The sequence below is a fragment of the Chroicocephalus ridibundus genome, chromosome 7, assembly GCF_963924245.1.
Source record: "Chroicocephalus ridibundus chromosome 7, bChrRid1.1, whole genome shotgun sequence".
Lineage (NCBI taxonomy): Eukaryota > Metazoa > Chordata > Aves > Charadriiformes > Laridae > Chroicocephalus > Chroicocephalus ridibundus.
In genome coordinates this window covers 55,581,479-55,606,705 of record NC_086290.1, presented here as the reverse complement: position 1 = coordinate 55,606,705, position 25,227 = coordinate 55,581,479, and the positions used below count along the sequence as shown (strand labels likewise).

The window sequence follows — 25,227 nt, the reverse complement described above, 5'->3', positions numbered from 1 at the left end:
TTCTCCCTTGAAAGACTGTCTGCCTACGTCGTACACCTTCACGCTCCCGTTTTCCCCAGATGAGCCCCAATGCAGTTCTGTATCCTACACGCAAGCATCATCTCACGTATACTGCATTTTTTCCTATCCTGTCTTCCAGTCTGACACCACTTATTTAAACTGAATTCCTCATCACTGACAGGCCTGTGTTGGTAGCCCTCCAAGTCCTGTAGTGTCCCCTCTTAAAGCTTGTAAGTTTGCACTTCCCAGCCTGCTGCCTCACCCGTTTCAACCATTTAGGTTTCATGGTGGCAAGAAGAAAAGTGCTTCATAGCATTAGAAATAAAAGGCAGCATGGTCTGGATGTCCGTGACCAACAGGCTACCACACACAGGAGGGTCACATCTCTAGAAACACACCCATACACGAGCAGCTCAAACATTTGCTTTGAACACACATGCAGAAATTATACAACAGCATCTATTCCCACCGTACCACACACAGACCCCTCATGTTAGAATTGGTCATTTTATTTACATCAGTCTCACTAAAAAGCATTTCAGATTTCATTCAAGTTGTTACACATGATCTTCCAGCTTGTACTACATGACTACCTTACCACATGAAACTTAGCTTTGATGAATGATCACATTGCAGCTTCCTTGACTGGGAAATTAAGTCCTCTGAAGGATGCTTCTGGGAAGCTCTAACAGACAGGTCTTCATCTCTTGTAGTTCCTGGATCTGAGTACTCTGAGGACCACAGTGCACTGACAAAATCTTCTCTGCTCTTTGAATTGTGCTCAGAGCTTCAGAAACTGCAAATCTGAAATTGGAAAAGAATAAGAACAGAGTACACAACATACTTAATTCAGCTCCCTTGACTTCCAGAACCTTCAACCCCTCCCCAACAAAACCCTAACCCTGTTCATGGGTACAGATCCTACCCTCCGCTGCCTTTCAGCGCCAGGCAAACAGCGTGCGCTTCAGCTGCAAAGGGATGATGGGGGGGGAAAAGGTAAGGAGATGGACAAAAACTTAAAACATTCTTTGAACATAGGTACCCACCACTTCCATCACTGCAGCTCCTGCTAAAACTCATTCAGTTAAGGGGGGGTGTTGTTAGATTTGCAGAAGCAGTCAGGGGATTTGCTTGCCAAGAGGGACAAAATAGAGCAAGAGGATTTTATTTCCTCCTTTGAAAAAATGTCAGTAACATTATACAACTGACGTATAAACACCAAGGGTGACTAGTTGTCAAAATAAAACAACAGGACAGGGAATAAACGGAGCTAGGGAGAAGAAAAGAACAGACAGGCACAAAGCAGAGTAATGGGTCCAAAGAGAGTCAAGAGGTAAAAGTGAACCCCAGTGGGGTTAAAGAACTTGCACTTGAGTAATGGCCAACTTTTGTAGCTGTGCCAGACTGCCCAGGGTCCTGCGAGACACCCTGCAAGGTGCCAAAGACCACCTGCCATGGTATCACGTCAGCCACACAGAAGTGGTGGCAGGGAAGGGACAGAGAATGAAAGCAAATTTACCCATTGAAGAGAATTTGTGCCAGCTTGAAAAGTTCATGACCTATTTCTACACTTGATGGCCCGTGATGCGCTTCCACAATCTCAATACTTCTCTTCAGGTGTCTGGCTGCTTCCTGCCACTTCCCTGATGGAAAAAACCAAAACAAACCAAAAAATGAGTCACGAAGAAATACTTTCTAGAGCTACTGCCACCCAAAGAATTTGACAGCACTATGCAAAACAAGATGAACTATATCCACAGCATTCTTGGGAGGCTGCTGACCTCAGAACCAGGACAGAGAATCTACAAGAACATGAGATCACATTACTGTTCCCTGGCTGCTGGGAACGCAGTTTTGGCTAAAGCAGTCTTTCTGAGCGCCCTGCTGTCAAAACTAGACAAATACAGTCAGAGAAAAGTGAAAGGCCTAGTCAGGGAAAAGGCTAGTCATGTTAAATTCAAAGTTCACAAAACTAAAGATAACGAGAAGACAATGCCATACCAAGAGTAGCATAGACCTGTGCCAGGTGATCCTCCATCTCTCCCATCAGCAAATGCTTTGGAGACAAGAAGTTTCCAGCATCCGTCTGACACTTCAGGAGCATTTTGATAGCCTGATCTATAGCAAAACAGGGTATAAAATTCATCCTGCTGGCCAGTCTCCAGCTTTCCATGATCCATGAAATAAAATCAGTCCAATCTCATCTTTGCATCTTACACAGCTCGATTTGGATTCGGTTAGGATTCAACATCGACTTCATCTGCAACCCTGCTTATTCTAACACAGTGTTGGCCAGACTCACTCCAGGAAAGCAAGGCCTAGGAACGCGTAACTCCAATGTTACCCTGAGTTCTTTTAGTTAGTATGGAACAACGTGTGACTTAGATTAACACGCGGATCAGGGGTATAAAAAAACCTAAAGCTCAAGTCCCCAGAGACACCAGGCTGCATGCCAGGAAACCCCAACTGCATAAGCAACAGTGCCATCTCATGGCTAGAACTACGACTCCCGATGTGCACTCATTACCTGCTGACCTTAAAGCAGAAAGCTGGGCCTTACCTGCCTTCCTGTCTTTCAGCAGTTCTAATGCTTTCTTGATTTGCTGCTGAAGGTCCTGTAAACGGCGTGACAAGCTCTCTCTGCTGACTGAGATTGCACAAGCTTCATTTGAACAACAAAGCACATCTTCTCCCTGTAGAAATCATCCCTGTGATCATTCCTGCTCACTCAAAGCTTACTTTCCACCTCTGTTACCTCTATATCATGTTACAGATACGCTAAATTGTTTAACGAGTGCAACCGAGAAACTAAGTGGCTTGCTCGTAAATTGCTATTAGCTTATTTGATTTTATGAGAAACTTCCAGGAATATCTATGACTATGTGAGCTATAGATTAGGCCACAGCAGGGTCGCGTAGCACACAACTAATGTTCATACAAGATTCATGCTATGTTGACGTCTCCTCATCTAACCCATGGTACCTGCTGTTTTCATGTACATCCTGTGAACTGCAGAGAGCGTGACTCTCGCTACGTATAGCCCCTGTAAGCACACTTTCTGTTCTAGACTTCAGGCCTCCATTTTCTTTCCTAAATATCCCCCTTCCCCCAGTCTGATATTCTAAGGTTCCCTCAGCAAGTTCAAAGGAATTTTAACTTGATACTAAAGGCAATTTTTTTCCCTATAATAGTGGAAGACTGACATACAAGGACATTACAAGGAAGCTGCTAAGAACAGTGAGATACACTCTTGACTCGACAGGGGGTTTTGCCTTCTGAGCAGAGGTCACGGACTCAGGTCTTTAACTCTTGAATTTCCCAGAGACCAAAACGTTACACATCCCGGTAAGTTATACAACCATAACTACGGAAGAACTACCTGCATCGAAGCACGGCAGCTAGGACACAGGAATGAGTTTCTCATGGACACCACGCTCTTGACGTCAGACTTTAACTCATCGAGGCATGCCTGACAGCGGCACTTAAAGAAATACTGACTGAGAAGCTGTTGCCTCTCAGCAACCCTCATTCTACATCGGTGAGGCCCTGCAAAGGGATGGCAAGGGTAGAAATCACTGAACAGGCACAGTTCTTAACATCAGATTAAACCTGTCTTTGTTACAATTGAGACTAGATATGTCATCCTTTGGAGAAGACTGGAGACTGAAAACGTAAGAGTGGGCTCAGGAGATAAACTCTTGCTTTGATATCTTTGATTAAGGCTTATACAAAAAGAAAGACTCTAGCAACATTATACTGGGAATTATGATATTAATAGCAATCAGTTAGCACGCCAAGTAGAGGTGAAATGATGTCTGTACCTTGAGACAAACAGAGTTAATACTTACCGTAGCAATGGAAAATCTCTTGGCCGCTTGGGATTGGCTGTGATGCCCTGACAGTGGCAGCTGTCCCACTAAATGACACGCTGATATTGGGACAGCACGAATGGTTCAGAAGGCTAAGGACAGGAAAGAAGGCTGTCGCCAGGCGTACAGGCTTCTTATTTACAACAGCACCATCTCCGGACCCTAAAGACAAACAGGCAGGTTGAGAACGAATGCTCAGTAACCCACGCAACTTATGCAACGGGCACTGTGACCATTTGCAGATAGCAATAGAAAGGTTTCTGGTACATTGCTGTGATAAATAATAGCTAAATACCCTCTACATGTGCACCAAAGAACAGGCCAGCATGGGAGAGGCCATTAAATTTTAAGCAAGTCATTCCTATCTGCAACAGGAGCTTTTTACAACTGATAATTCAATCTCTTCACACAAGCTAGATAAGTAAGGACAAGAGAGAAGTGCTTAAAAGGTTTTAACTTACCCGACTCCTGCATTACAGTGATCGCTTGTGCATTACATTGCAGCTGCAACACATGCCTCAGCATCGCTTCTGCCATAATCTTTAGCTCTGGAGACAACTCACCCGATGTTTTTTCATATATCTCTGGTTTGGAGCACTTCTCAGATGATTCCCGATTCAAAACAGCAGCCTCTAGACCAGCTTCTTGCAGTTGTTTGCATATAGCAACTACACTCAGCACGCAAAGGAACTTATGTTCAGGGCTGTGCTTCTCAGCGTGTGGCAGAAGGTTGAAGACAGCTTGGTAAGAACTCTGGTACTGACCATTGTCGTTACAACCAGGGATACCTCTGGTACCAGTTCTTGTATCTGGTGCCTCATTGGGACGTTCACATCTTGCCTCAGGGTTATGAAGGTCCTTGTCATTATCACGGGACCCTTCCACCAGCCTGCTAACCTCTGCAAAACCCGCCAGCAGAACAGTCCTCAAGGCAACATGGCAGAAGACCCCTAATGTGAGAAGCAGGGCTCCCAAGGAACACTCTGTCCTGTGGTACTGCTCCCATGCCACGTCTGCACAGTTTTGGCTGCAGTATTTTGCATAACTGCACCCATGACAAGGCACTGAGGCTAAGAGCTGCGCAAGACAACGGTGGCAATAAAGATCTGCGTTAGTGACTCGAGTATCCCATGCTGTTTCATCACTGTCCTGCAGAAGAACGCTCTCCCCTGGGCAGAGCACGCTTACAAAGGCCTCCTCTTTCAGCAGGTTCTGTCCCGGATGGATGTCCTGGATGGCCACCAAATGACGTCCTCTCTCTATATCAAAATTCAAGCTCAAAGATGAAGATGCACCTGAAATACTGTCATTCTCTTCCCAGATCTCTGACTTTCTTTGAATGTCACCACATGCTTCTCGCGCAGGCTCTGGACAGCTCTCTTTCTCACGTATTTTAGTCTTCAGTTGACTTAACTTTTTTAGCAGTGTCTGGCGTGCAGCACTAGTCATGATCCCATCCATAGCAATTTTATTCTCCACCACGCTGAGGGTGTTTCCTGCATCCTGTAACCTCCCCAAACACAGCAGACATTCAGCCTTCCGCAGCAAGACCTTGGGCAGCAGCCTGTCTGGATAGCCATGACTTTCAGCTCTAGCAATATCTTCCAAGCAAACCTAGAAACAAAGACAAGGCCTTTTAAATGTACTTGAATGAGCCAGCAACGTGCCCTTGTGGCCAAGGAGACCAATGGTATCCTGGGATGTGTTAAGAAAAGCGTCACCAGTAGGTTGAGGGAGGTCATCCTCCCGCTTTGCTCTGCCCTGGTGAGGCCACATCTGGAGCACTGTGTCCAGTTCTGGGCTCCCCAGTTCAAGAATCCCAAGGAACTACTGGAGAGAGTCCAGCAGAGGGCTATGAAGATGATCAAGGGACTGGAGCATCAATCTTATGAGGAAAGGCTGAGAGACCTGGGTCTATTTAGCCTGGAGGAGACTGAGAGGGGATCTCATCAATGCTTATCAATATCTAAAGGGCAGGTAGCATGAGGACGGGGCTGGACCCTTTTCAGTGGTGCCTGGCAACAGGACAAGGGGCAACGGGCACAAACTGGAACACAGGAAATTCCATCTGAACATGAAGGAAAACTTCTAAGGGTGCCAGAGCACTGGAACAGGCTGCCCAAGAGAGGTGGTGGAGTCTCCTTCTCTGGAGATACTCAAAACCCACCGGGATGCATTCCTGTCCAACCTGCTCTGGGTGACCCTGCTTTGGCAGGGGAGTTGGTAGATAATCTCTAGAGGTCCTTTCCAACCCCGACCATTCTGTGATTCTGCAAAAACTAGCTGAAACTCGTGCTCTTTTATTCCATCCAAGATGCAGAATATTTTAATAAAACTATGTCAATCAGGAAATTCCAGCTGCACGGCCAATCTGTTGGCCAAATAAAGCCTTCTGACGCAGAAGAAGGAAAGCAGGAACCCTTCAGAAAATTTACACAACGATGGATGCTCTGAGCACAGCATCGGAGGCACATCTGATCTACGGTCTCCTGTTCTAACAGCCAAATACCTGTTATTGTGGGGTTTGCAGAAGCACCCCGTGTGCGAACATTGCACGATAACACCTCAGACGGTGCTTGGGCTTTTCCTTGCCCCAGTCCCCAGCTCCTGCTACACGGGAGGCCTCAGGCCACCCTCTGGGTGTGCAGACTGGCTCGGGGGGCACCCAAGACCCCCGGAGAGGAGGGGACGGGCCGTGTTGCTGTGGGTCCCGCTGCCCCACCACCGCTTACCTCAAAGTGTCCGAGGTGGAAGAGGGCAGCAGAGCGGTTGGCGAAGCAGACAGACACCTCAGGGCTGCCGGGGAGCTCGTGGGACGCCGCCTGCAGAGACGGGAGAGCTACGGAGTCCCTCACCGAGATCCTCTCAGGGTCACAGCCCCCGGGATCCCCTCACGCTAGGCCCCACCGGCCCCCTCACCGTGAGGGGCCGCCCCCCATAGCCGCCTACCTGCGAGTAGAGCCTCACGGCGGCACCGTACTGGCGGCGGCCGAACAGCCGGTTTCCCTCCTCCCGGTAGAAGCGAGCGGCCGCCGGTTCCTTACCCGCGGGCGCCCGGCGGCACAACCGCCGCAGAGCCACCACCTCCGCGTCGGGCCTGCGGGACACGGGGCTCAGATCGGCGCCCCGCCCCGCCCCCCTCCGCTCCGCTCCGCCCCGCCCCGCTCCCAACCCCACCCGCCGCTCACCGGAGGAGGCCGCAGCCCAAGCGCAGCGTGTCGTGGAGCGACGCCGCTGCCAAGCGCTCCCGCAGCGCCGGCTCCAGCGCGGCCCAGCGCCGGGCGACACACAGCCGCCACTCCTCCACTGGCAGCGCCATCACCAGTACCTCACGATGGCAGCGCCCAGCAGCACTTCCGCCGTACGGGCACAGGGCAGCCAATAGGAAGCGCCGTACTGCCGTGTGACGTAAAGGCGCGCCGGAAGGAGGGGGCACGGCTCTGGGCGGCGGGAGGATTTGGCGGCAGCGGCGGAGCGCGGCGGGAGACGCAGCATCATGAGCGTGCAGCTGAGTGAGGGCGCCATCGCGGTGAGGGGCCCGGGCACCGCAGGACGGGGCTGGGGTCGGCCCTGAGCGGGGAGTGAAGCCTGGGTCGGGCCTGGGTCCGGGAAGAAGGGGTCTGGGCACGCACCCGGTCCTGAGGGGCGGGAGCAGGCCCGGAGCTGGGCCTGGGCCCGGGAGGCGGGGAGGGCCCTAGCTGCGGTGGCGGCCGTTCCGCTGTCTTTGGCCGTTCTGTGCCAATTGCGCCTCAGCAGCGGGTGTTGAAACGTTCCTGAGGGAGGTGGTGGCACCCCTGTGAGAATCTCTTGTTCTTTTTTCCAGGCGATAATGCAGGGGGAGTGCGTCTCCAAGCCCGTGCTGCAGGTCATCGTGAGTACTCCCCGTTACCTCCTGTGTCCCCGCTAGTGACTGCGCGCGCTTCCGCGCAGGCTTCAGAGTGCAGCCGGACTTCCTCTGAAGGAGGCCAGCGAGGCTGATGTACTCGTAATTTCGTTTTACGTGACTTGGGCTACGCTGTTGATGTCAATGCTCAAAACCAAAAATAAATCTGAGTAGCTAGGTCATTTGCCAACAACATGTCCTGGTTTGAGGGCCAGTCTAACCCAAACCGTGGCACAACGTCACTTTATGTTTTTGAAGAATTTCTGAACAAATGAGAACTAATAATGTGTTGTTTCCACCTAGAATACACGGGCTATTGCTACAGGAAATGGGCCACCGCGTTACCGAGTGTTGATGAGTGATGGAGTTAACACGCTCTCCTGTGAGTACGACAAGCTGTAGTGAGATTTTTATAAGTATGGAGAAGCTAATGGTGCTAAAGTTTCAGGTCTAGTGTTTAGGTGTATAGTGATGAAATGAGTATTGAAGGAGAATGTGGCATACGCAGGAACCACAGGCCCTGAAGTGTACGACTGCATTTTAACATGGACAAAAGTTCTCTTCTGGAATTTTCTTTGTGAGCTTTAAGCATTTAATTCGCTACAGGGTGTAGTGAAAATATAGAAACCTATATATGTTTTTGTAACTGATTTTAAAGTAACTTAGCTTAATCTTTCTCTGACTTCTTTGATATATGATCATTCCAGCTGTTACTGCACTCGGGTTTGGGGACTGAATACAGTATAGTTTATGCTCAGTTTTGATGACTTGTTAGTGGTTACACTGTTTCCTATGTATTAACTAACTGAGCAAGCTGTAGATCTTATGCAACACTAGACTGGCTGGAAAAGTTGTGGCCAGCCACGGCAGCCCCTTTTAAGGCTAGCGTGTGTTAATTATTTCAGTGTTTTAATTCTGTTTCTGCAGCATTCATGTTGGCAACGCAGCTGAACTCTCTGGTGGAAGAGGAACGCTTATCAGCCCAGTGTATTTGCCAGGTTAACAGATTCATTGTCAACAGCCTGAAAGATGGAAGGTATATATGTTTCTCAAAGTACGGTTCTACAGAAGGGCAGCTGCATTGTCCTTAGTGACAAGCAAGATGCTCTGTCTTTTGTGGCTAAGCAGAGGCCAAATGCTTTCGATTGGGATTCTCTGAAAATACTCAGTTTCCAGGGTGCAGGAGGGAAAGTACACAGCACAAGCAGTAGCAGGAAAAAAAAAATATTACAGAACCTGACTGCAGTGGGTTCAGATTTGTCTAGTGCAGTGATTTAGTAATTTAAATTTTCCAATTGGAATACTATAAATTGTACAAAGCTTCATTAAAATTCACTTAAAATTATCTGCTGTGGAAAAGAAGCAGCGAAGACTTCTTGTTACTTAGGTGTTGTGGAACCTGGTCTTTCTTTTATGAAAATTTGAGAGAAGGGAGGTAGGATGCTGCAAAATGAGTAGGGAACTGAGCGAAGCGATTATAGAAAAACTATGCACATGTCTAGGAGAAAATAAACTGAGGTTCATAGTCTTTTTATTCAGCATTTTTGTGGAGGGAGGCAGGGAATATATTCTCTCTTGTAAAAGTATCAAAACCATGCCAGAATTTAAAACTGTTGTTTTAAGTCATTTTTGTGTGCCCATTCAGCCTGCCATCGGCTCTCCTTGATGCAATGTGATACTGTTTCAAGCTTACTCGTACCTCATGAGGGGCTTGACAGTGGAGAGCTTTTGTCTTCCAGATCCCTTGTCCAAAGAATCGCCCCCTAATGGTTGGCTGCAAAGGGTATTCAGTCTGACAGACTTGCGTAGGGAGTGAAAGTTTTTATTGCTGTCTATTCTGTGTTTGTAGGAGAGTGGTTATACTGATGGATTTAAATGTTCTGAAAACTGCTGATAAGGTTGGTGGGAATATTGGCAATCCAGTGCCATACAATGAAGGTGAGTGTTCTCCGTAAACAAATACCTTTCTCAACAGACTGTCTGTTATGATAGCCTTTCAGCTGTCTGTTTCTTTCACTTAAAAAGCAGCAGTCAGACATACTCAGCTTTCTTATGCCTGGAACAGTGACATCCAGATCTTAAAAATCCTTTCTATTTGTGGAATACAAAATGGCTTTTGCTTATATTTTAATAAACTCTGTACCATGACTGAAGCTTCAGGCTCTACATGGTGTTGGGTAGTATCTATACCTTATGACAACATCGACAGATTTTTATTGTGCATTAGTGGTCTCTACCTAGAGTTCCAGTAAGTACGCGGAAGCTATTCTATGTCTCTTCATAATGAGTAACCAAATAGATTAGTATTTTTCTGTCTGGAAAGAAAACAGCAGGAGGAAGATGTAATAATGATCTATGAAACTATGAGATGGTATGGAGGGGATGAATAAAGAATGATGGATCTCTCTCTCTTTTCTACATTCACTTCATGCTCTTTAGTTCTCATATTGCCAGGTAGTGGTTATAAAACAAAGGCTCTACCTCACCCCCAAACAGTGCATAGTTAAATTATGGAACTTGTTGAGGTAGGTGCCAAAAATTGGCACAGGTTCAAAAAGCAATTAGACATGAAAATCCATTAAAGGCTGTTAAACATAACAATACATCCTCTGCATGAATGTTAGGTTCAGGAAGCACTAAAACTTAGATTGCTCAAAGTACATAGATGAGAGACCGGTATGAAAACACGGCTGGCATACAGACTTCCCTAAGCACCCGTTCCTACCCTGCCGTCTGAAAAATGATGGTGCGCTGGGTGGACTTTAATCTGACCTGCCATGAATCTCTTGGGTTTTATTATGTTGCATAAGTAATTGTTCTTAATTTTCATGTGCTGAGCTTACAGTTCTCAGGCTAACGTTTTTTTGAATTAATATATTTTCCCCCCCTGAGATACGTTCAAGTGTATGTTCTGTTCTTCCAGTTCTCATCTTTAAAAAAGACAGAGGATAATAAGCACTTAAAATATTTGAACAGCTCTGTTGTTGATGTATGTACAGATAATGGCTGAAATTTAATAGCAAATAGCTCTTCTTGAATTATTTTTTTTCCTCGTGGAAGTGAGTTAATATATTTTTATTACTAAGGGACCCCACGCTAGTGGCAACAATTTTCTGTAAGATATTTTGGACAAACGGGGGTGGTAGGTACACTGCCATTCTGCTTAAAAATCTACTTTGCTAATCGAAGTAGAAATTAGACTTTGTTGCAAAGGCAAAGACATCTTTCTTCATTAACTTTTCTTTTTCCTAGGGAATTAGAGGGGCGTTTGTTAAATGAGCCTAAAGAATCCTTTGTTCCTTTGATAGTTACTTAGCTAATTGCTGTTTAAAAAATGTGTTGACATCTCAGATTTTATGGTTTGATCCCACAGTTGCTGTAGAGACCAAGATTTTCAGAATAGCTATTGAGCAGACTGTTTTGTGTCTTTCTCTCATTCCCCTCGCTTGTGTGACACAAGAGCTTGTGAACTATCATGTTTTTCAGTTGTCATATTGTTGCTTAGAAACGACTGGGAATGTGGTATCTTGCAGAACTGAGCTGAAAATATACCTTTAAGAGTGTAAATTTTGGTAAAATTACCATGACTTTGATTGAAGTTGTGTTCTTCATTTGGGATTACTAAAGTACTCGGCAACGAAGTTTTCAAATCTTCAATGCTTTTGGAGATGTCACAGGTCTCTGACTGTAGTAAGTGTGGCCTTGCACTAGGTAGTTAGGAGATGTCAAATTTGATCCGATGTGTATTTCATTTTAACACTGGTGTTATTCTCTAGACTTCATACCCTTTTATTTGGTATTAAAGAAGGTTTCAGTTACAGAAGACGGTAATAGTTTAGATGAGGTAAGCTTAACCCAGCTTTTCTGCTCTGCGAGGCTGCCTGATTTGTCATGAAGGCCTTGATAAAATGGCAGAAGTGTACTTCAAGGTGCAAATTCTTTAAGTTCCTGTGTATGTTGAGAGTTCGTATTTTTGAGGAACACTCAGCTAATGCAGAATGAGTATCTAAGAGCACGTTGTGGTTTTCATGGGGGGAAAAAAAAAGTTCAAATATTTCAAAAAGAATGATTAGTCCTACTTTTGGTCTTCCTTGAAATACAGACCTCAAATTGCTACATCTAGGATTAAGGAATATTCTTTCCCAGACTGTAATACCCCAGTAGGATCTGGGGAGTGAGAAGCTGACTTTTGGCCCCTTTATGCTTGAGCAGTAGGTGGTTAATCTGTCTAACAAGGAAGCTGGAGACACAATCTTCTTAATACATATCATAAAAACTTTTCAGGCAGCACTTCATAATAGTATTGAAAATTAAGATTGAACAGTTTAGTTCTTGTTGAAAACTAGATGGTAACGTTATTACTGTCATTAATCTCATTCAGATTACTCTGATGCTGGACTTTCTTCTTACTATGACAATTACTTGCTACTTAAGTTTAACTTCTGTCGTTAATCTTTCAGCATTGAAACGTTTGTATACTTATACATTCACATCGACTCTTTCTTCTTCCCTTCCCACCATTGCCTTTTGCTGTGCGTTCCTTCAAAGTGCGTTTTCTCTCCTCTTCTTCCTCCCCCCCCCGTGCTGCCTCTCAGTTCTCGGACAGGTCTTCTGTCGCCACGGCACTGTAGCGGTAGGCTAGCTTTGGCCAAAGGTCTTGGGTTTGACTAACCCAGTATATATAGCAGAGATGCGATCAGGTATTCTAAGTGTTTTTTCAACTTCTGCTAATAAAAACTAACTGTGGAAGCCAGGCAGAGGAATAAATTTTCTGAGCACCCTAAGTGATCTGTAAGCTACCAGCCACCAAAAATCATAGTTTAGGATTCCCTAGACTCTACAAGAGAGAAAATTGGAGAGATATTTCTGCCACTTCTGTACTGAGCACATGCATAGATGTGTTAATATAGTTTTAATCTATTGAGAAACACCAGGCTATGGGTAGGCAACCATTAAAACATGATTTCCTGTTTCATAATACACAGGTCTTCTAATTTATGTGGTGGCTTTTATTTGGTTTTTAGTGTGTGGTTTTGTTGTTTTGAGTTTTTTGAATTTAAAAATCCTAGGGAAGACCCATGTAGAACAAAAGTAGCCAGGAAGTCTTTTGCTGTTCCATATGCACGTTCCTGTTCTTGAATATTCTCTTCCTGCCCAGACATATTTTTTTCTCTTAACACGTTTTGGTGTGGGGTCTTTTTCTCCTCTTAGACAAAATGAAGTTGAGGTGTTGAGCACTGACCCTAACTGGGTCCTCCAAGTACCAGAGGCAGCTGAGCAGGGTGAAATCTGGCTTCTCCATCTAGCGGATTCTGCAGTAAATACACATCGCTGTTTGACGTCACCCTGTTGCTAGGGAGACTGCTGTCACCAGTTCACCGATGTGACTACTGCGGCAAGTTAGAGGAGCAGATTGGTTTTTGTGCAAGGACCTTATTTTGGGTTAAAACTAATTAGACAGTTCCCTCTGTAGGCTATAGAACATCAAGCAGCGCTACATCAGGGCCTCCTTGTGTTGCTTCTGCTCCTTTACCTGACTTCTGTGCCATCCTTCCTTGCCATTCTCTTCTGGGATTCTCTGCTTTTGTTCCTCGTGATGCTTATGGGCTTGCTCTGCCCGTATTTTCCACTTCCTTTGACTGTCTTTCTTGTCATACCCCAAATCGGGGGGGGTTTGCCCGCTCAGGCCTAGGACTTCTTGCAAACTGATGGCTTAAAGAGTTAGTTGCATCTAAAAAGAGGAAAAGGTTGGGTATTTTCTCATCTGGAGGCAAAATATGATAGGACAATTATTCTATAGAGGAATTCAAATTTTTGAACTGTGGATGAGTCTTTCAATGTACTGTTTCTCTAGATACGTCATTCAGCTCTTTCTCTTGTAATTGGTCATCGCTATAAGGCCAGTAAAAGTCCTGGAATAAAAAAAAAAATGCACAATATGTACTTTCTATGGCATCACTTTTCTCCCTATGCAGTACACTGCTGTGTCCCAAGAGAGTCCCTGGTGAATGCTGAAATGATGACTCCATCACCCCCACATTAAATATTTTGGAAATAAAATATAACATAGCAGGTGTTTTCTTACTCTTGTGTTAACTTCAGGTTTGGCTTTACCCGGTGGGTTTTTGGCCTTTTTTGAGTTTTAAGAGGGAATTCTCCTGTAGTTCTTACCTTAACTGTTAGGTAGTAGCAGAAACTACCTGTCAGAGCAATAGAAGCCTATAAAAACTGAGAAGTTGTCAAGATTACTTCAGTGCTGTCCTTTTAAATAACTGTCAACCCTGAAATCCTTCAAAGTAGAAAGCAGTTGCTTGAGGAAAGAGATCTGACTGAAATTCCTCCATAGTAATATTGTTCAACAGATAGCTTGCTACTGCTGTGTCTTATAACACCTGAATTTTAGCGTGTGTTCTCTGTGTTTTAAATTATTTTTTTCATGCAAGGCTTATTTCTAAAATGGCTTAAGGGTAGTTTTAATTACTGTGCTCCCTACTGTACCGTACATCTCTTTCCATTTGATTACCAGGGCAAGGGCAGCAACGTTCTTCAGCTCCAGCTGCAAATCCAGCACCCAGCAAACCGCAGCAACAAAATGGCAATTTGTCAGTAGCAGGTAAGAGTAATCCTGGGCGGGAATTCTGGTTTCCATTTTTGCAGTACAAAACTACAGCTTAGAATTAAACAGGATCCTTTCTATAACGGCGGTGCACGAGAAACACTACATTAAAGACTAATCCATAGCTTAAAAGGGTGAATTTTTTCAAGAGGCTACTGTATGCTTGGATTTATTAATTAAAAAAGGAGGAAAAAAAAAAAGAAACAACTTCAACAGCATTGTGAACTGAACATTCCATCTGATGCAGTTTTGCATCCTTGAACCAGTGCTCTGTGGACACCCAGAGCTGACCAACAGGTATGTTATCGGTGCTGAGATATTGAGGCCAAACAGTTTAGCTGGTACAGGACTGAAATAATTTTGATAGTACATCTATAAATGCGTTATTTTAACCAAGACTTTAAATAGTGAGATGCTGAAGAAGGCAGTCAATTTAAATGTCAGCCTGTAGACTCTTTCTTGCTTTAAAAAAAAAAAAAAAAAAGAGTTGTCAATGCCCTAGCTCTTGGTACTGCTTTAACCTGTCTGTATTCTTTACTCCAGTGTTTAAGAAATATTTTGAAATAGCAAAATTTTGACACTTGCTTACTACAGCAGAAAACAAGCTCTTCCTTCCTGTACTTAAAGCCGATCATGAGCTCTACATTTATACATTAACAAGATTCAGTGTAGAATTAGCAGTATTGCTTTATGGCAGGAATTTACTTGATTGTGGGGTACCGTTCCTTAGTTGTTTGCCCAAATGGTTTAGATCTAAAGCTCGATGTGCCGTATTTTAGAGAATTTACTGCTAACTAGTTGTTTCCCACTTAGACCGTGCTTAAGTGATTGACTCGGGGCACATCTCCACTTCCAATGTAAGTGCTCTAAAGGTCTGAGAGTGCCTCTTCCGCAGCAGCTTGCAGCCTAGAAAATAATTGTGACCAAGAGCAGAAGTGATTTAACAAACTTTGGCCGCTCTGTGGTGCCCACACAGCACGGCAAATGGAACTTTAAGTGCCTACCCAGCGTTAAGTATAACCTTCTGCGCAGCTCCCCGTAGCGTGGTGGGAAAAGTTCTGCCTGACCTTGCACCACGAGTTGGTTTTAACCTGGCTCTTGTCTGCAAGGCTGCAATTCTGTATGCTTTGATGTGGTTTTTTTTGAAAGGTCCTGCTGCTCCGAAGTACCATGCTCCCTCAAACCAGTTCGGTAAAGCGAGTGCTCTGAGCACGGTGAAGACACCAGGGGGATCGCAGGCCAAAGTAGTGCCGATTGCCAGCCTGAACCCATACCAATCTAAGTGAGTTTTCGTGGCTTGCCGGGGATTACTCAATGTCACAGGCATGAAGGAACAATAGCTTCTTTTTGCGTTCTCATGTATGAACCTCTGTCAAATCATTCTTTGAATTCTTTTGAGTTTATTGGTTAACTTCAAACAAACAAAGCCAACGATAACAACAAAACCACCCCAAAGTAATGAACAACAAAAAAACCCTCTCCATAAAAACAACTGTATAGGTTTTGATTTGTTCTTTGTTTCTTGTTTTTGTTTTTTGGTGTTGTTTTTGTGGGTGTTTTTTTATTGTGTGGGGTGTTTTTTTGGTGTGTGTTTTTTTTTTTTTTTTTTAGTTTCATCAACACTGACAATCTGAGATTTTGCCTTTGCATTGTCTTGGTGAAGCTACCCTGCTGAGCTTGATAGGTTTTTAATATTTTAGTTGAAAATCAATTGACTTCTCTTTTTTTCTTCAAGCAACCTTCTTTTTGGTAACTTAATGACAAAATAGCTCAGTAAGCTATTCACTTCGGCTACTGTTCTGTTGAAAAGCATGAGGATGTAATTATTTCGTGAATGACATTTTTAAGTTATGCAAACTGATTTGATTACCCAAGTTAAATGCGAATCCTATAATTGAAGCTCTTGAGTTCTAGCATGGCTTTTCAGAACAGGCAAACTGCTGTATGAGAAATGTACCCCAGAAGAGTAAAAGATTTGAGGCCTTGCGTCTGTGCAGAAGGATTGTTCGCTGCTATTATCGTACTAGATGCTTTATAGCTGGCTTTGTTGCTTTCTGTACAACTTTCTGCCTTTAATGGTGGAGGCCATTAAAATAGAAAGCAGCAGAAAAGCAGGTAGAGTTGCTGAGGTGCAGTGGAAAGATTCTGGCTTTTAAATAGTGACATTCCGGTTCCAAAGGTTTGTCAATTCAATCTCTTCTTCTTCTTCAAAAAAAAAAGACTCAAACCGCTGATTTCTTGCACGATTTCAGGTGGACCATTTGTGCTCGTGTTACCCAAAAAGGCCAGATCCGCCAGTGGAGCAACTCCCGTGGTGAAGGAAAGCTCTTTTCTATAGAGCTAGTTGATGAAAGTGTAAGTGTCGTATATTGAGAGAAAGATAATGTATGCCAGATGCTGATGAATCCTTCATAAAGACAGAATAGAGGAAATAAAGTGTATTATAGGAAATGTTTTCTTATTACGACTGAAGCTCGTATTCCTGTATTCATTAAGTTGAGCATCAACGACCCAGTTTTCATCCAGAACGAAGTCTTAAATGTATGGCATTACTGATTATTTTTCATCAAAGTCTATAGTGTGTGACTAAATTTTTGCTGCTTCAAAATATAGTCGTTTATGGAAACTGACAACCTAATACTGAGGTTTGTGGTGGTTTCCTGTAGATTGAGAATGAGATCTCATCCTGGCTTAGATACACGTTATTTTGTGATGTGGAGCATTGCCTCCAAGTTATAAGCTTTCATTTTCATGAGGAAATCGGAGTACAAATTATTGTAATACTGGGAAATTTCATCTGTGGTTTGTTTGGGGAGCGGTATCTGGTTAATCCAACTAAACTTGCAGTTTGTCAAACCTCTTATCAAATTACAGCCTTCTGTCGTGAAAACAAACAAGATTCTGCTAGATTATGTTTAGTATAAAATGTGAGGTTAATAATGTAACATGTTGTCATCAGCCATTTGTTTTCTCTGCATACAGTCTGTATTCATTTTGTTAAAAAACCCAATATTTATATCTAGTGATTTTATAATTGTTCTTAATTCTTACTTAAAGACTTGACATGTATGAGCAGGAAGTATCACTGTCCTAATTTGTCGAGCTGCATGATCGATTTGAAATATTTTTTGCATGTAAAAACAGTTAACGCCAGTTTTACGAGTACTTTTCAGAGTTGTATCTGGGATATATGTAGTTCTTACGCATTTCATTCTGAAGCTCTAGATGCGCTAATGAGAGACTTGAACGTGACATTTGATGGTCAGGTGTAGAATATGTTGTTTTAGCTGTAACTACAAATGCGAGGAGAGTGTTGTTTGTTTCTCGCATGCCTGGAGCTAGCCTGGCAGAGCACGCTGCGTCTGTAGAACTGATGACACTTAACATTGCAAAGGCTTCTTTTTTTTTTTTTTTTTTTTTTTTTCCATGCCGAATTTCAGTTTTGACCAGCTCTCCTATTTTCCTGCAGGGTGAGATTAGAGCGACTGCATTCAATGATCAAGCAGACAAGTTCTTTCCACTCATTGAATTGAACAAGGTACGGTAGCATTGTGCTTTCATAGACTGACGTGAGCTAGAAAAGAGGAACTTCAGCATAGCAAGGATTTTTAAAGGTGAACACAATCTATTCTCTCTGTCTGACTTCTGATAATATCCTCTGTTTCGTTGCTTTCTCCTGTAGGTATATTATTTTACCAAAGGCAATTTGAAGACTGCTAACAAGCAATATACAGCTGTTAAGAATGACTATGAGATTACATTCACTAATGAGACTTCAGTTGTGCCCTGTGATGATGCCCAGCATCTTCCATCTGTTCAGTTTGAGTTTGTATCCATCTCTGACTTGGAGAACAAGCCCAAAGACTCAATTGTTGGTCAGTCTAAGTAACAAAATGGCAAGCTCTAAAGCTTTCAAGTTTTACTTTTATGTCCTGAATGCTGGGGAGGTAGCGAGCATACAGCGCTTTGAGGGTTATGATCTCTTAAATGAAGTTATCCAGTCGTGGTTGCCATTAAAAATACCTCAGGCAGTTTTCCTGTTAAGATGTCTTTGCTAAGTTCTGCTGACAATATGTAATGATTTTTCTTCAAACTTGTGCTTCAGACTAAAGGCAGTAAATGATACTTGTTTATTGTACTATGATCATTGTTTTCCATAGAAAAGGGCTGAAAGAAAAATGTCCTTGCTCAGCACGTGTGCGTTTCATACCTTCCGTGATCTTGCTTTCTTTCACTATCTAATTATCGCCGTAGTGATTCTGGCATAATTCATTGCATTCAAGTCCAAGTTGCATGACTGTTTTGGCTTGCTTTGTGAAGTATCGGAGGTTTGTTTTTCTGTAATTTGTTGGGCAGAGTACTCCGGAAAAATCAGAGGCTTGGGTGGGGGCGAGGGTTCTCAGGTTTCACAGGCACAAGATGCCTGTGATTCAGAGGCATTCAGCTGGGAATTTTAAAGGTAGATCTGTAATATTAAAACCGGTATATTTTTAGCGAGTGCAAAGGGAATTGTGTTACTCTTACTACCCAAACACGCAGACTTGTTTAAGTTGCAGGTTACAATCGTGGAGCTACAGTGAAGGCTCTAGCCACTTGCTTCATTGTGTTACAGTCACTCGGAAACCCCTTGCCTGAGAGATTTGGGCTTAAACAGCAAAAGTGTGTGTTACAGGATCAGGACTAAAGTCCTTTGACAGAATGTGATGGGAAAAGATAGTACAATGCCTTGATCTCGCTAATGCGGTGAGGCTTGCATTCATGAATATCTTAATGAATTCGTCAACAAAATTAAAGCACTGAAGAGTTCTGTAGTGGAGCATTCCTACCATAATACGCTTAATTTCCATATCAGATTTGATTTGAATAGGGAGCTAGGATACAAGGTAAAAATCTGACACTAGGATTGAATTCTTCTCTTGTGATCTTGTATTCCCCGATTGTGACCCTTGTGTAACTAACTAAATTGTAACTGTTTTTCAGATGTAATTGGAATTTGTAAGAGCTATGAAGATGTCACTAAAATTATAGTGAAAGCTAACAATAGGGAGGTATCGAAGAGGAACGTGCATCTGATGGATACATCAGGGAAACTGGTGACAGCTACGCTATGGGGACACGAGGTATGTGCTCTCTTACCTGTTCTTAAGCAAAGGTTCCTTTGTGTAGGGTGAGGAAATAAGAGTGCTGTTGTCATCTGAGATGGGTGTAGCGCTGAGACAGAGTCCTGGGCGTTTAAGGATCAGGGGCAGAGAGAAGGTGAAAGACTGTCTGGTTTCATTCAGGTGTGATGTTCTTAACCTTTCTCTGACAAACTGCTGACATGATCTGACTAATGTGTTCTGAACAACTGCAGACATTATGTCTCAAGCCCAAAGACTGAAGATAACAGGCTCCTAGTTTAGGAAAGGATCCGAGTTGCAGTTTGATTATGGAAAAGCCCGGTGGCTACAGCTGTCTCATTTGAGATGAATTGTATTCGTAGGGTGGGATACACGTTACCCTGCGTAAATTGCTGCATAACTAGGGGCTTGAGAGGCTGTATCTCAGACTAGGAGTTTATAGCATTAGAGCCTTGGAATTGAAAGTTTGAGTAGTTGCAGTAAACTGCTTCTTTGTCCTTTTAATAGTCTACTTTGTTTTCCAGCAATGCTGTAGATACTTAGGGATTTATGTCCCAGTCTATAAAATGGGAGTGATCCTGCCAGCTTGACAGTGATGCTTTATGGCGAAATGATCGAGTGCGCTGGTACTGTAGGTAGCTAAACAGCATTAACCATCTGCTGATATAAATGAAGTAAACTGAAGCTCAATATCACAAAGTTTTGAGGTTGAAGCACGTTGTTGTAGGAGAGGCTACTGGTAATTAATTCCTGATATAATTCTTCCAACAGAGATCAGGGTCTGCATTTTACAAAGTTCAGTCGGTTTGCTTGCTTGTAGAATAGAGACAGCAACGAATATTGAGGGGAAGTGACTTCTGGCTTGCAGCTGGCACAGTTAGGGTTAGAACCTGTATCTCCTTCGTAACAGTCGTTGCCCTGAGTGCTGGGCTATGTTTTGTGGTCTATTTGTATCTCATGGATACAGCGCATGGCACTGCTAACTCCAGCTCATGTGTAATCTTTAAGCACATGATCCTGCCCTTGCTTGCGAAGTGATGCGGCGTCCAGAAAATCTATACCTTTCAAAACCTCTCTCATGCCAAGAGGTTCTGTTTGTGTCAGGCTTTACTCAGATAACAAACTGATGGCGATTGAACAGGATTATAGCAGCTTTATGAGATTAATAACAGAAAATGGAAAGTAGAGGAAAAGCATTTGGCTGGCATACCTACACTTCTGCTTTTTAAGTTGTAGTAGAATAGACATGATTGGCTCGGTCAAGCTGAGTTGTTTCATCTCCTGAAGAGTCTAAGCTGACCGAATAATTTCTTCTGTTTGTAAAAAGCTACATTCCCATAACCCATCTCCCTTTCTAAAATCCTTGTGTAAAACTCCTAATGGAGGGGACCAATTTTCTTTTTTTTTTTTTTTTTTTTTTTTTTTTTTAACCAAACCAGTGGTGTGACTTAAGGATTCTCTGGTTCCTCGGGAATTGGGGTGTTTGGATTATGACTTTAATTGTTAGCTGCCTTTTCGTAAACTCCTAGTGATACCATTTAAAACCTTACCTTCTAAATACAGTGAGATAGTTTGGTTCAGGTTTGGTCTCTTGTCATAATCTGTGAATTCTGACCGCAAGTTCAGTACCTTTACTGTAGCATGCTACTAATGTTTTCTGTTTTTTCACACATGCAGGCAGAACAATTTGATGGTTCTAGACAACCTGTGATAGCCATCAAAGGAGCCCGAGTCTCTGATTTCGGTGGTAGAAGCCTGTCTGTCCTGTCCTCAAGTACAGTTGTCATCAACCCTGATAGCCCAGAGGCTTTTAAGCTCCGAGGATGGTATGAGCCTGTGTTTATGTTGATTCATTCCAGCCTGCTGCGGAGTATTTCTTTTATTTTGTTTCTCTGTACTTTGGCAGTCTGTATATACTAAAGAAAGGTAGCAGAGGGTAATGGGTTCCAGGGTTATAGAAACTTCTCCTCCTCGAAAGCGCTAGAGCCCGAGCAGCTATCCTTTTTAAGTTGTTCAATTCAAAAACTTATAATTCCATGACAGACCTTGAAAAATTGAAGTAGGAGTAGTGCATGCTGACCCAAAGCCTTGGAAGGCAGCATGAAATCAGACTTGACCAGCTCCGCTTTCTGAGGCATTATCTGAGAGAACAGTATTTTTTTTCACAGGCTTTTTCCATTGTGTGCGATCTGATATGCATTCTGTTAGCGTGGACTGGAGGAACTATGGTGACTTCTTCCAGTGTCTATTCCTTACCAGATATTTTCCAGATCGCAAAATAACACTTCTATTGTTGTCAGGAAACCAAAGTGATTTCTTGGTGGTTTGTTGCTTTGTAGATGATAAATTGTTGTCTGTAAGTACTAATGTGGTGAGCTGTGGCGTATGTACGAATAGGGTTAAGTGCTGACAGCATCAGATTTGTGAATCCTGGATTTCCAGGTTCTGGTAAAATCACCCAAACATGGATAAAATATAATGGCATTCTCCACTTGTCGTCGAGCTGTGGTTCTCCCGCACTTCAGAGGCTTGTTGAAGATAAAATTGATTTTGGATCTTAGCTATTACTGTCACACTTTAATTAAGTTCAGTTTTTGAGTCTTGTTGGTGTGTTTCTCAACTCGCAAAAAACACCAGAGTGGGATGGCAGTACAACCTTGTGCTGAAAAGCAGTGCTGTCTTATTTTAACAGAGGAAGCATAATCTGTTCAATGCTATTTGCTTTTGCTTTTGAAGCTGCTGCGAAGATAATGGTACCATGTAATTTAATTTTAATTATGGAAATATCTTGATGCCCTTAAATCTTGTTATCTGACTGCCTTTAAGAAGCATGCAGTGCGTGCTTTGACCACTAGCTGGCAAACAAATTGCAGTTATATAGAACAAAGCTGTCCTGCTTTTGTGGCTTTATAAAATACTGTGCTAATTAAGTCGGACTATTAACTTACTCTGAAATGCTATTTTTGTTTGCAATATACACAAATTACTGTAATTGTTTCCTTTGCAATCATTGATAAAAAAAAATAAAATAATCCCTCACGTATTAAGTACATGAAACTAAATGTAAGCTTTTGATAGGTCTGCATGGTCTGCTATCCAAAAATAGCCGTGCATCTTTGTGGTTCCAGGTTTGACTCCGAGGGCCAGCTTCTGGAATGTGCCTCAATCTCCGATGTGAGGGGTGGGCCGGCGTCTGGGATGAATACCAATTGGAAAACTTTGTTTGAAGCCAAATCTGAGAACTTGGGACAAGGAGATAAGGTAAAGCGTGGCCACCGAGAACAAGCCTTGTGCACTGGGGAGAAAATAAAAAGCTAGACTTTACGCAGGCATTCTGCTTATTGGAGTAGTCTGGTTGTTGAGCAGTATGTGCTTAATGTCTCAGAATTTATGCTATTAAATAATATTTATTTTTTTATTTCCAATAAATTCAAGCTTGTTGCTGGTGTTGCAACATGATACTGTGTTTGCAAGAGAATTCAAAGGCTTGTATAAAGCGGGGAGAGGGGGGTAGTTCACCCCAAAGATGTTTATATAAATAGCACAAAGTGTTGTAGGAGAAATAGGTGCATTAGGAGGAAGCGGTTTTCAAGGGTGCACACTTGGTCAATAGAAAAGCTAGGAATAAAACCCAGGTCTCTGGCATTCCCGTCCAGTAACCTCTCTAGGCTTATACTGTTTCGTGACTTATTTTTAAATTTTATTATATTTTTTTTCAAACGTAAGTGCTAAGCCGTTTGGGATACACAAGAACTTCTATCCAAGGGGGGGAAAAAAAAAAAAACTTTACCTGTAATTCAGCTATTTTCTGTGAGAATTTTTGCACGTGCTTCTTAAGCAACCTCTGTTGATCTGTTGAAAGTCTTGGTCGTGCTCTTAAACCATTAGGATGATTATTTTGGTATGGTGAATGGGTATTTTGTTCTGTAGGCTATAGTTTAATCAAACGCTTATCTGTAATGCTACACAGTAGGCTTTCTGGGTTTTGTATTGGCTCCCAAAAGAAGCATAGGAAAGTGCAGAATCTTAATCCTGTGAAAAAGTAGAGATTTGAGCAGACACAATGGAGAAGCAAATATGCTTTATCTAAAGAAAACGTAGCAATTGGAGTTTCCTGCAATGGAAACACAAAATAATCTTGCTGTAGGGGCTTTATTTAACATAATGGGAGCCTGAAAATGATTGCAACAGAGGGGTTGATTTACAGTTTCCCAATAATCCATAGCTGTTAAGCTTTCTAATCCTAAATATCCAAGTAAGGGTGCCTTTCTTTGCGATTAATTCAGAATTGGAAAACATTGAGTATTTTGAGGCTAATGTTGCACACTCGCTCTCCTAGGCGGATTATTTTAGCTGTGTGGCCACAGTAGTACATCTGCGCAAAGAGAACTGTATGTACCAGGCATGTCCCTCTCAGGATTGCAATAAGAAAGTGATAGACCAACAAAATGGGCTGTATCGTTGTGAGAAGTGTGATCGTGAATTCCCCAACTTCAAGTACCGCATGATGCTTCTGGTAAGTAAATGGATTAGAGGAGAGCGTGTTTCCTCGCTGTTTTCCCTGTACAGTCTAAATAGAAATCTGTGGAGACAACGGGGTGCTAGAGTGCTGCTTGTCTCTCTGCGGTGCCTGTGGGTTAGAGGGTATTTAAACGGCTTGCGTGCCGTACCTGGGTGAGGGATGTTTCATTGAGCTGATTAGCAGTTTGTTTTCCTAGTGCTCCAATTAAAAGCTTTTCTCTTTGCCAAAAAGTTGATGCTAGCTCAGTTGATTCTGGTATCCAAGTGTACTATGCAGTGCAGAGTACAGATGGCCTACGCCTCTTCAGTAGTGAAGATAAACTGAAGTAAAATGGCATTTCTGGAGAGCAGTAATTGCACTTTTACAGCTGCTACCTATATTTAGTACATTTTTTTTTGGGGTAGGTATTGTTCTGTCTCATGCTTTAATGGAGCCTGCTTCAGAAAGTTGTCTGAGGATTATTATCGTGATGCCCACTTACACCATAAGTGTTGAACCTTCTTCTGTTTTGCATTATAAATTAGAGTTGTATCTGCTTCTCTAGAAATGCTGTGCCAGGTGGGCATGCAGAGAGAAGGGAACCATCCCTGCAGTCTCACTACAACACAAACTGCTTCTGAATAATTTCTAGCGGATAACTTCGAGGAACGCCTGAACTACTTTACATAGCAGAATCATTCTTGCAGAATATAAAGGGGATACTGAGGGTACAATCAAGGGCTTCAGAACAGCGTGTCTCTCCTGTTTTCTCATCCCTAATTATCAAAGCAGCCAGGAGATGCATGTGAGGCTAGTACTTGGTCTTTTTACTGCTCTGTCTTGTCCTTGAATGTTTTGATAGTTTCCTCGTAACAGTATTACGTGTGTTTATGCTCAAGTACTCAGGTATGTACAAAGTAAGTGTAGTTTGCAGTCTTGCTGGTGTCCCCCTTGGTAGATGTTTCTGGGCTACGTGTTCTCGCTCACAGCTCATCAGCGACAGTGGCACGGAGCTGAATAGCCATCAGAGTGTACCACTGTGATCGTGTTGGCCTCTTCCTGTGTGAAGTCAATATTAATTTGCGTTAAGTTAACTGTGACATTCTAGGGAGCTTAAAAAACCCAAAAAAGGTAGGAAGTCACTGCTTTCCACCCTCAGTGATGGTAAGTACCTGCAGTGTAAAGGGCTCCGATAGTTATCGGAGACTTACAACTCTATATAGCTGTGAAATGAACGT

At 43.1% G+C, this 25,227-nt stretch overlaps 2 protein-coding genes across 3 annotated transcripts in view; one reads left to right on the top strand and one right to left on the bottom strand.

The window, feature by feature from the left end:
* Nucleotides 1-488: 488 nt before the first annotated feature.
* Nucleotides 489-7,333, bottom strand: SMYD4 (SET and MYND domain containing 4). The gene is made up of 10 exons (XM_063340366.1): nucleotides 7,058-7,333; nucleotides 6,819-6,966; nucleotides 6,602-6,691; nucleotides 4,331-5,483; nucleotides 3,849-4,031; nucleotides 3,380-3,546; nucleotides 2,561-2,693; nucleotides 2,002-2,118; nucleotides 1,520-1,643; nucleotides 489-804 (listed from the first exon to the last, which is right to left on the bottom strand). Exons 1-10 carry the CDS (start codon nucleotides 7,186-7,188, stop codon nucleotides 654-656), a joined length of 2,397 nt encoding a protein of 798 aa, XP_063196436.1. The 5' UTR covers nucleotides 7,189-7,333; the 3' UTR covers nucleotides 489-653.
* The window catches only part of RPA1 (replication protein A1), a 43,676-nt gene continuing 25,762 nt past the window's right edge, over nucleotides 7,314-25,227 (top strand). For both annotated transcript variants that reach the window (XM_063340368.1, XM_063340367.1), the window contains exons 1-14: nucleotides 7,314-7,398; nucleotides 7,693-7,740; nucleotides 8,056-8,134; nucleotides 8,680-8,788; nucleotides 9,602-9,690; nucleotides 14,279-14,365; nucleotides 15,518-15,650; nucleotides 16,621-16,723; nucleotides 17,838-17,906; nucleotides 18,051-18,243; nucleotides 19,349-19,488; nucleotides 21,166-21,314; nucleotides 22,617-22,749; nucleotides 23,828-24,004. In XM_063340368.1, coding sequence (XP_063196438.1) covers nucleotides 7,366-7,398; nucleotides 7,693-7,740; nucleotides 8,056-8,134; nucleotides 8,680-8,788; nucleotides 9,602-9,690; nucleotides 14,279-14,365; nucleotides 15,518-15,650; nucleotides 16,621-16,723; nucleotides 17,838-17,906; nucleotides 18,051-18,243; nucleotides 19,349-19,488; nucleotides 21,166-21,314; nucleotides 22,617-22,749; nucleotides 23,828-24,004 — 1,542 coding nt within the window. In that variant the 5' untranslated portion in view covers nucleotides 7,314-7,365. The remainder of the gene's footprint in view (nucleotides 7,399-7,692; nucleotides 7,741-8,055; nucleotides 8,135-8,679; nucleotides 8,789-9,601; nucleotides 9,691-14,278; nucleotides 14,366-15,517; nucleotides 15,651-16,620; nucleotides 16,724-17,837; nucleotides 17,907-18,050; nucleotides 18,244-19,348; nucleotides 19,489-21,165; nucleotides 21,315-22,616; nucleotides 22,750-23,827; nucleotides 24,005-25,227) is intronic.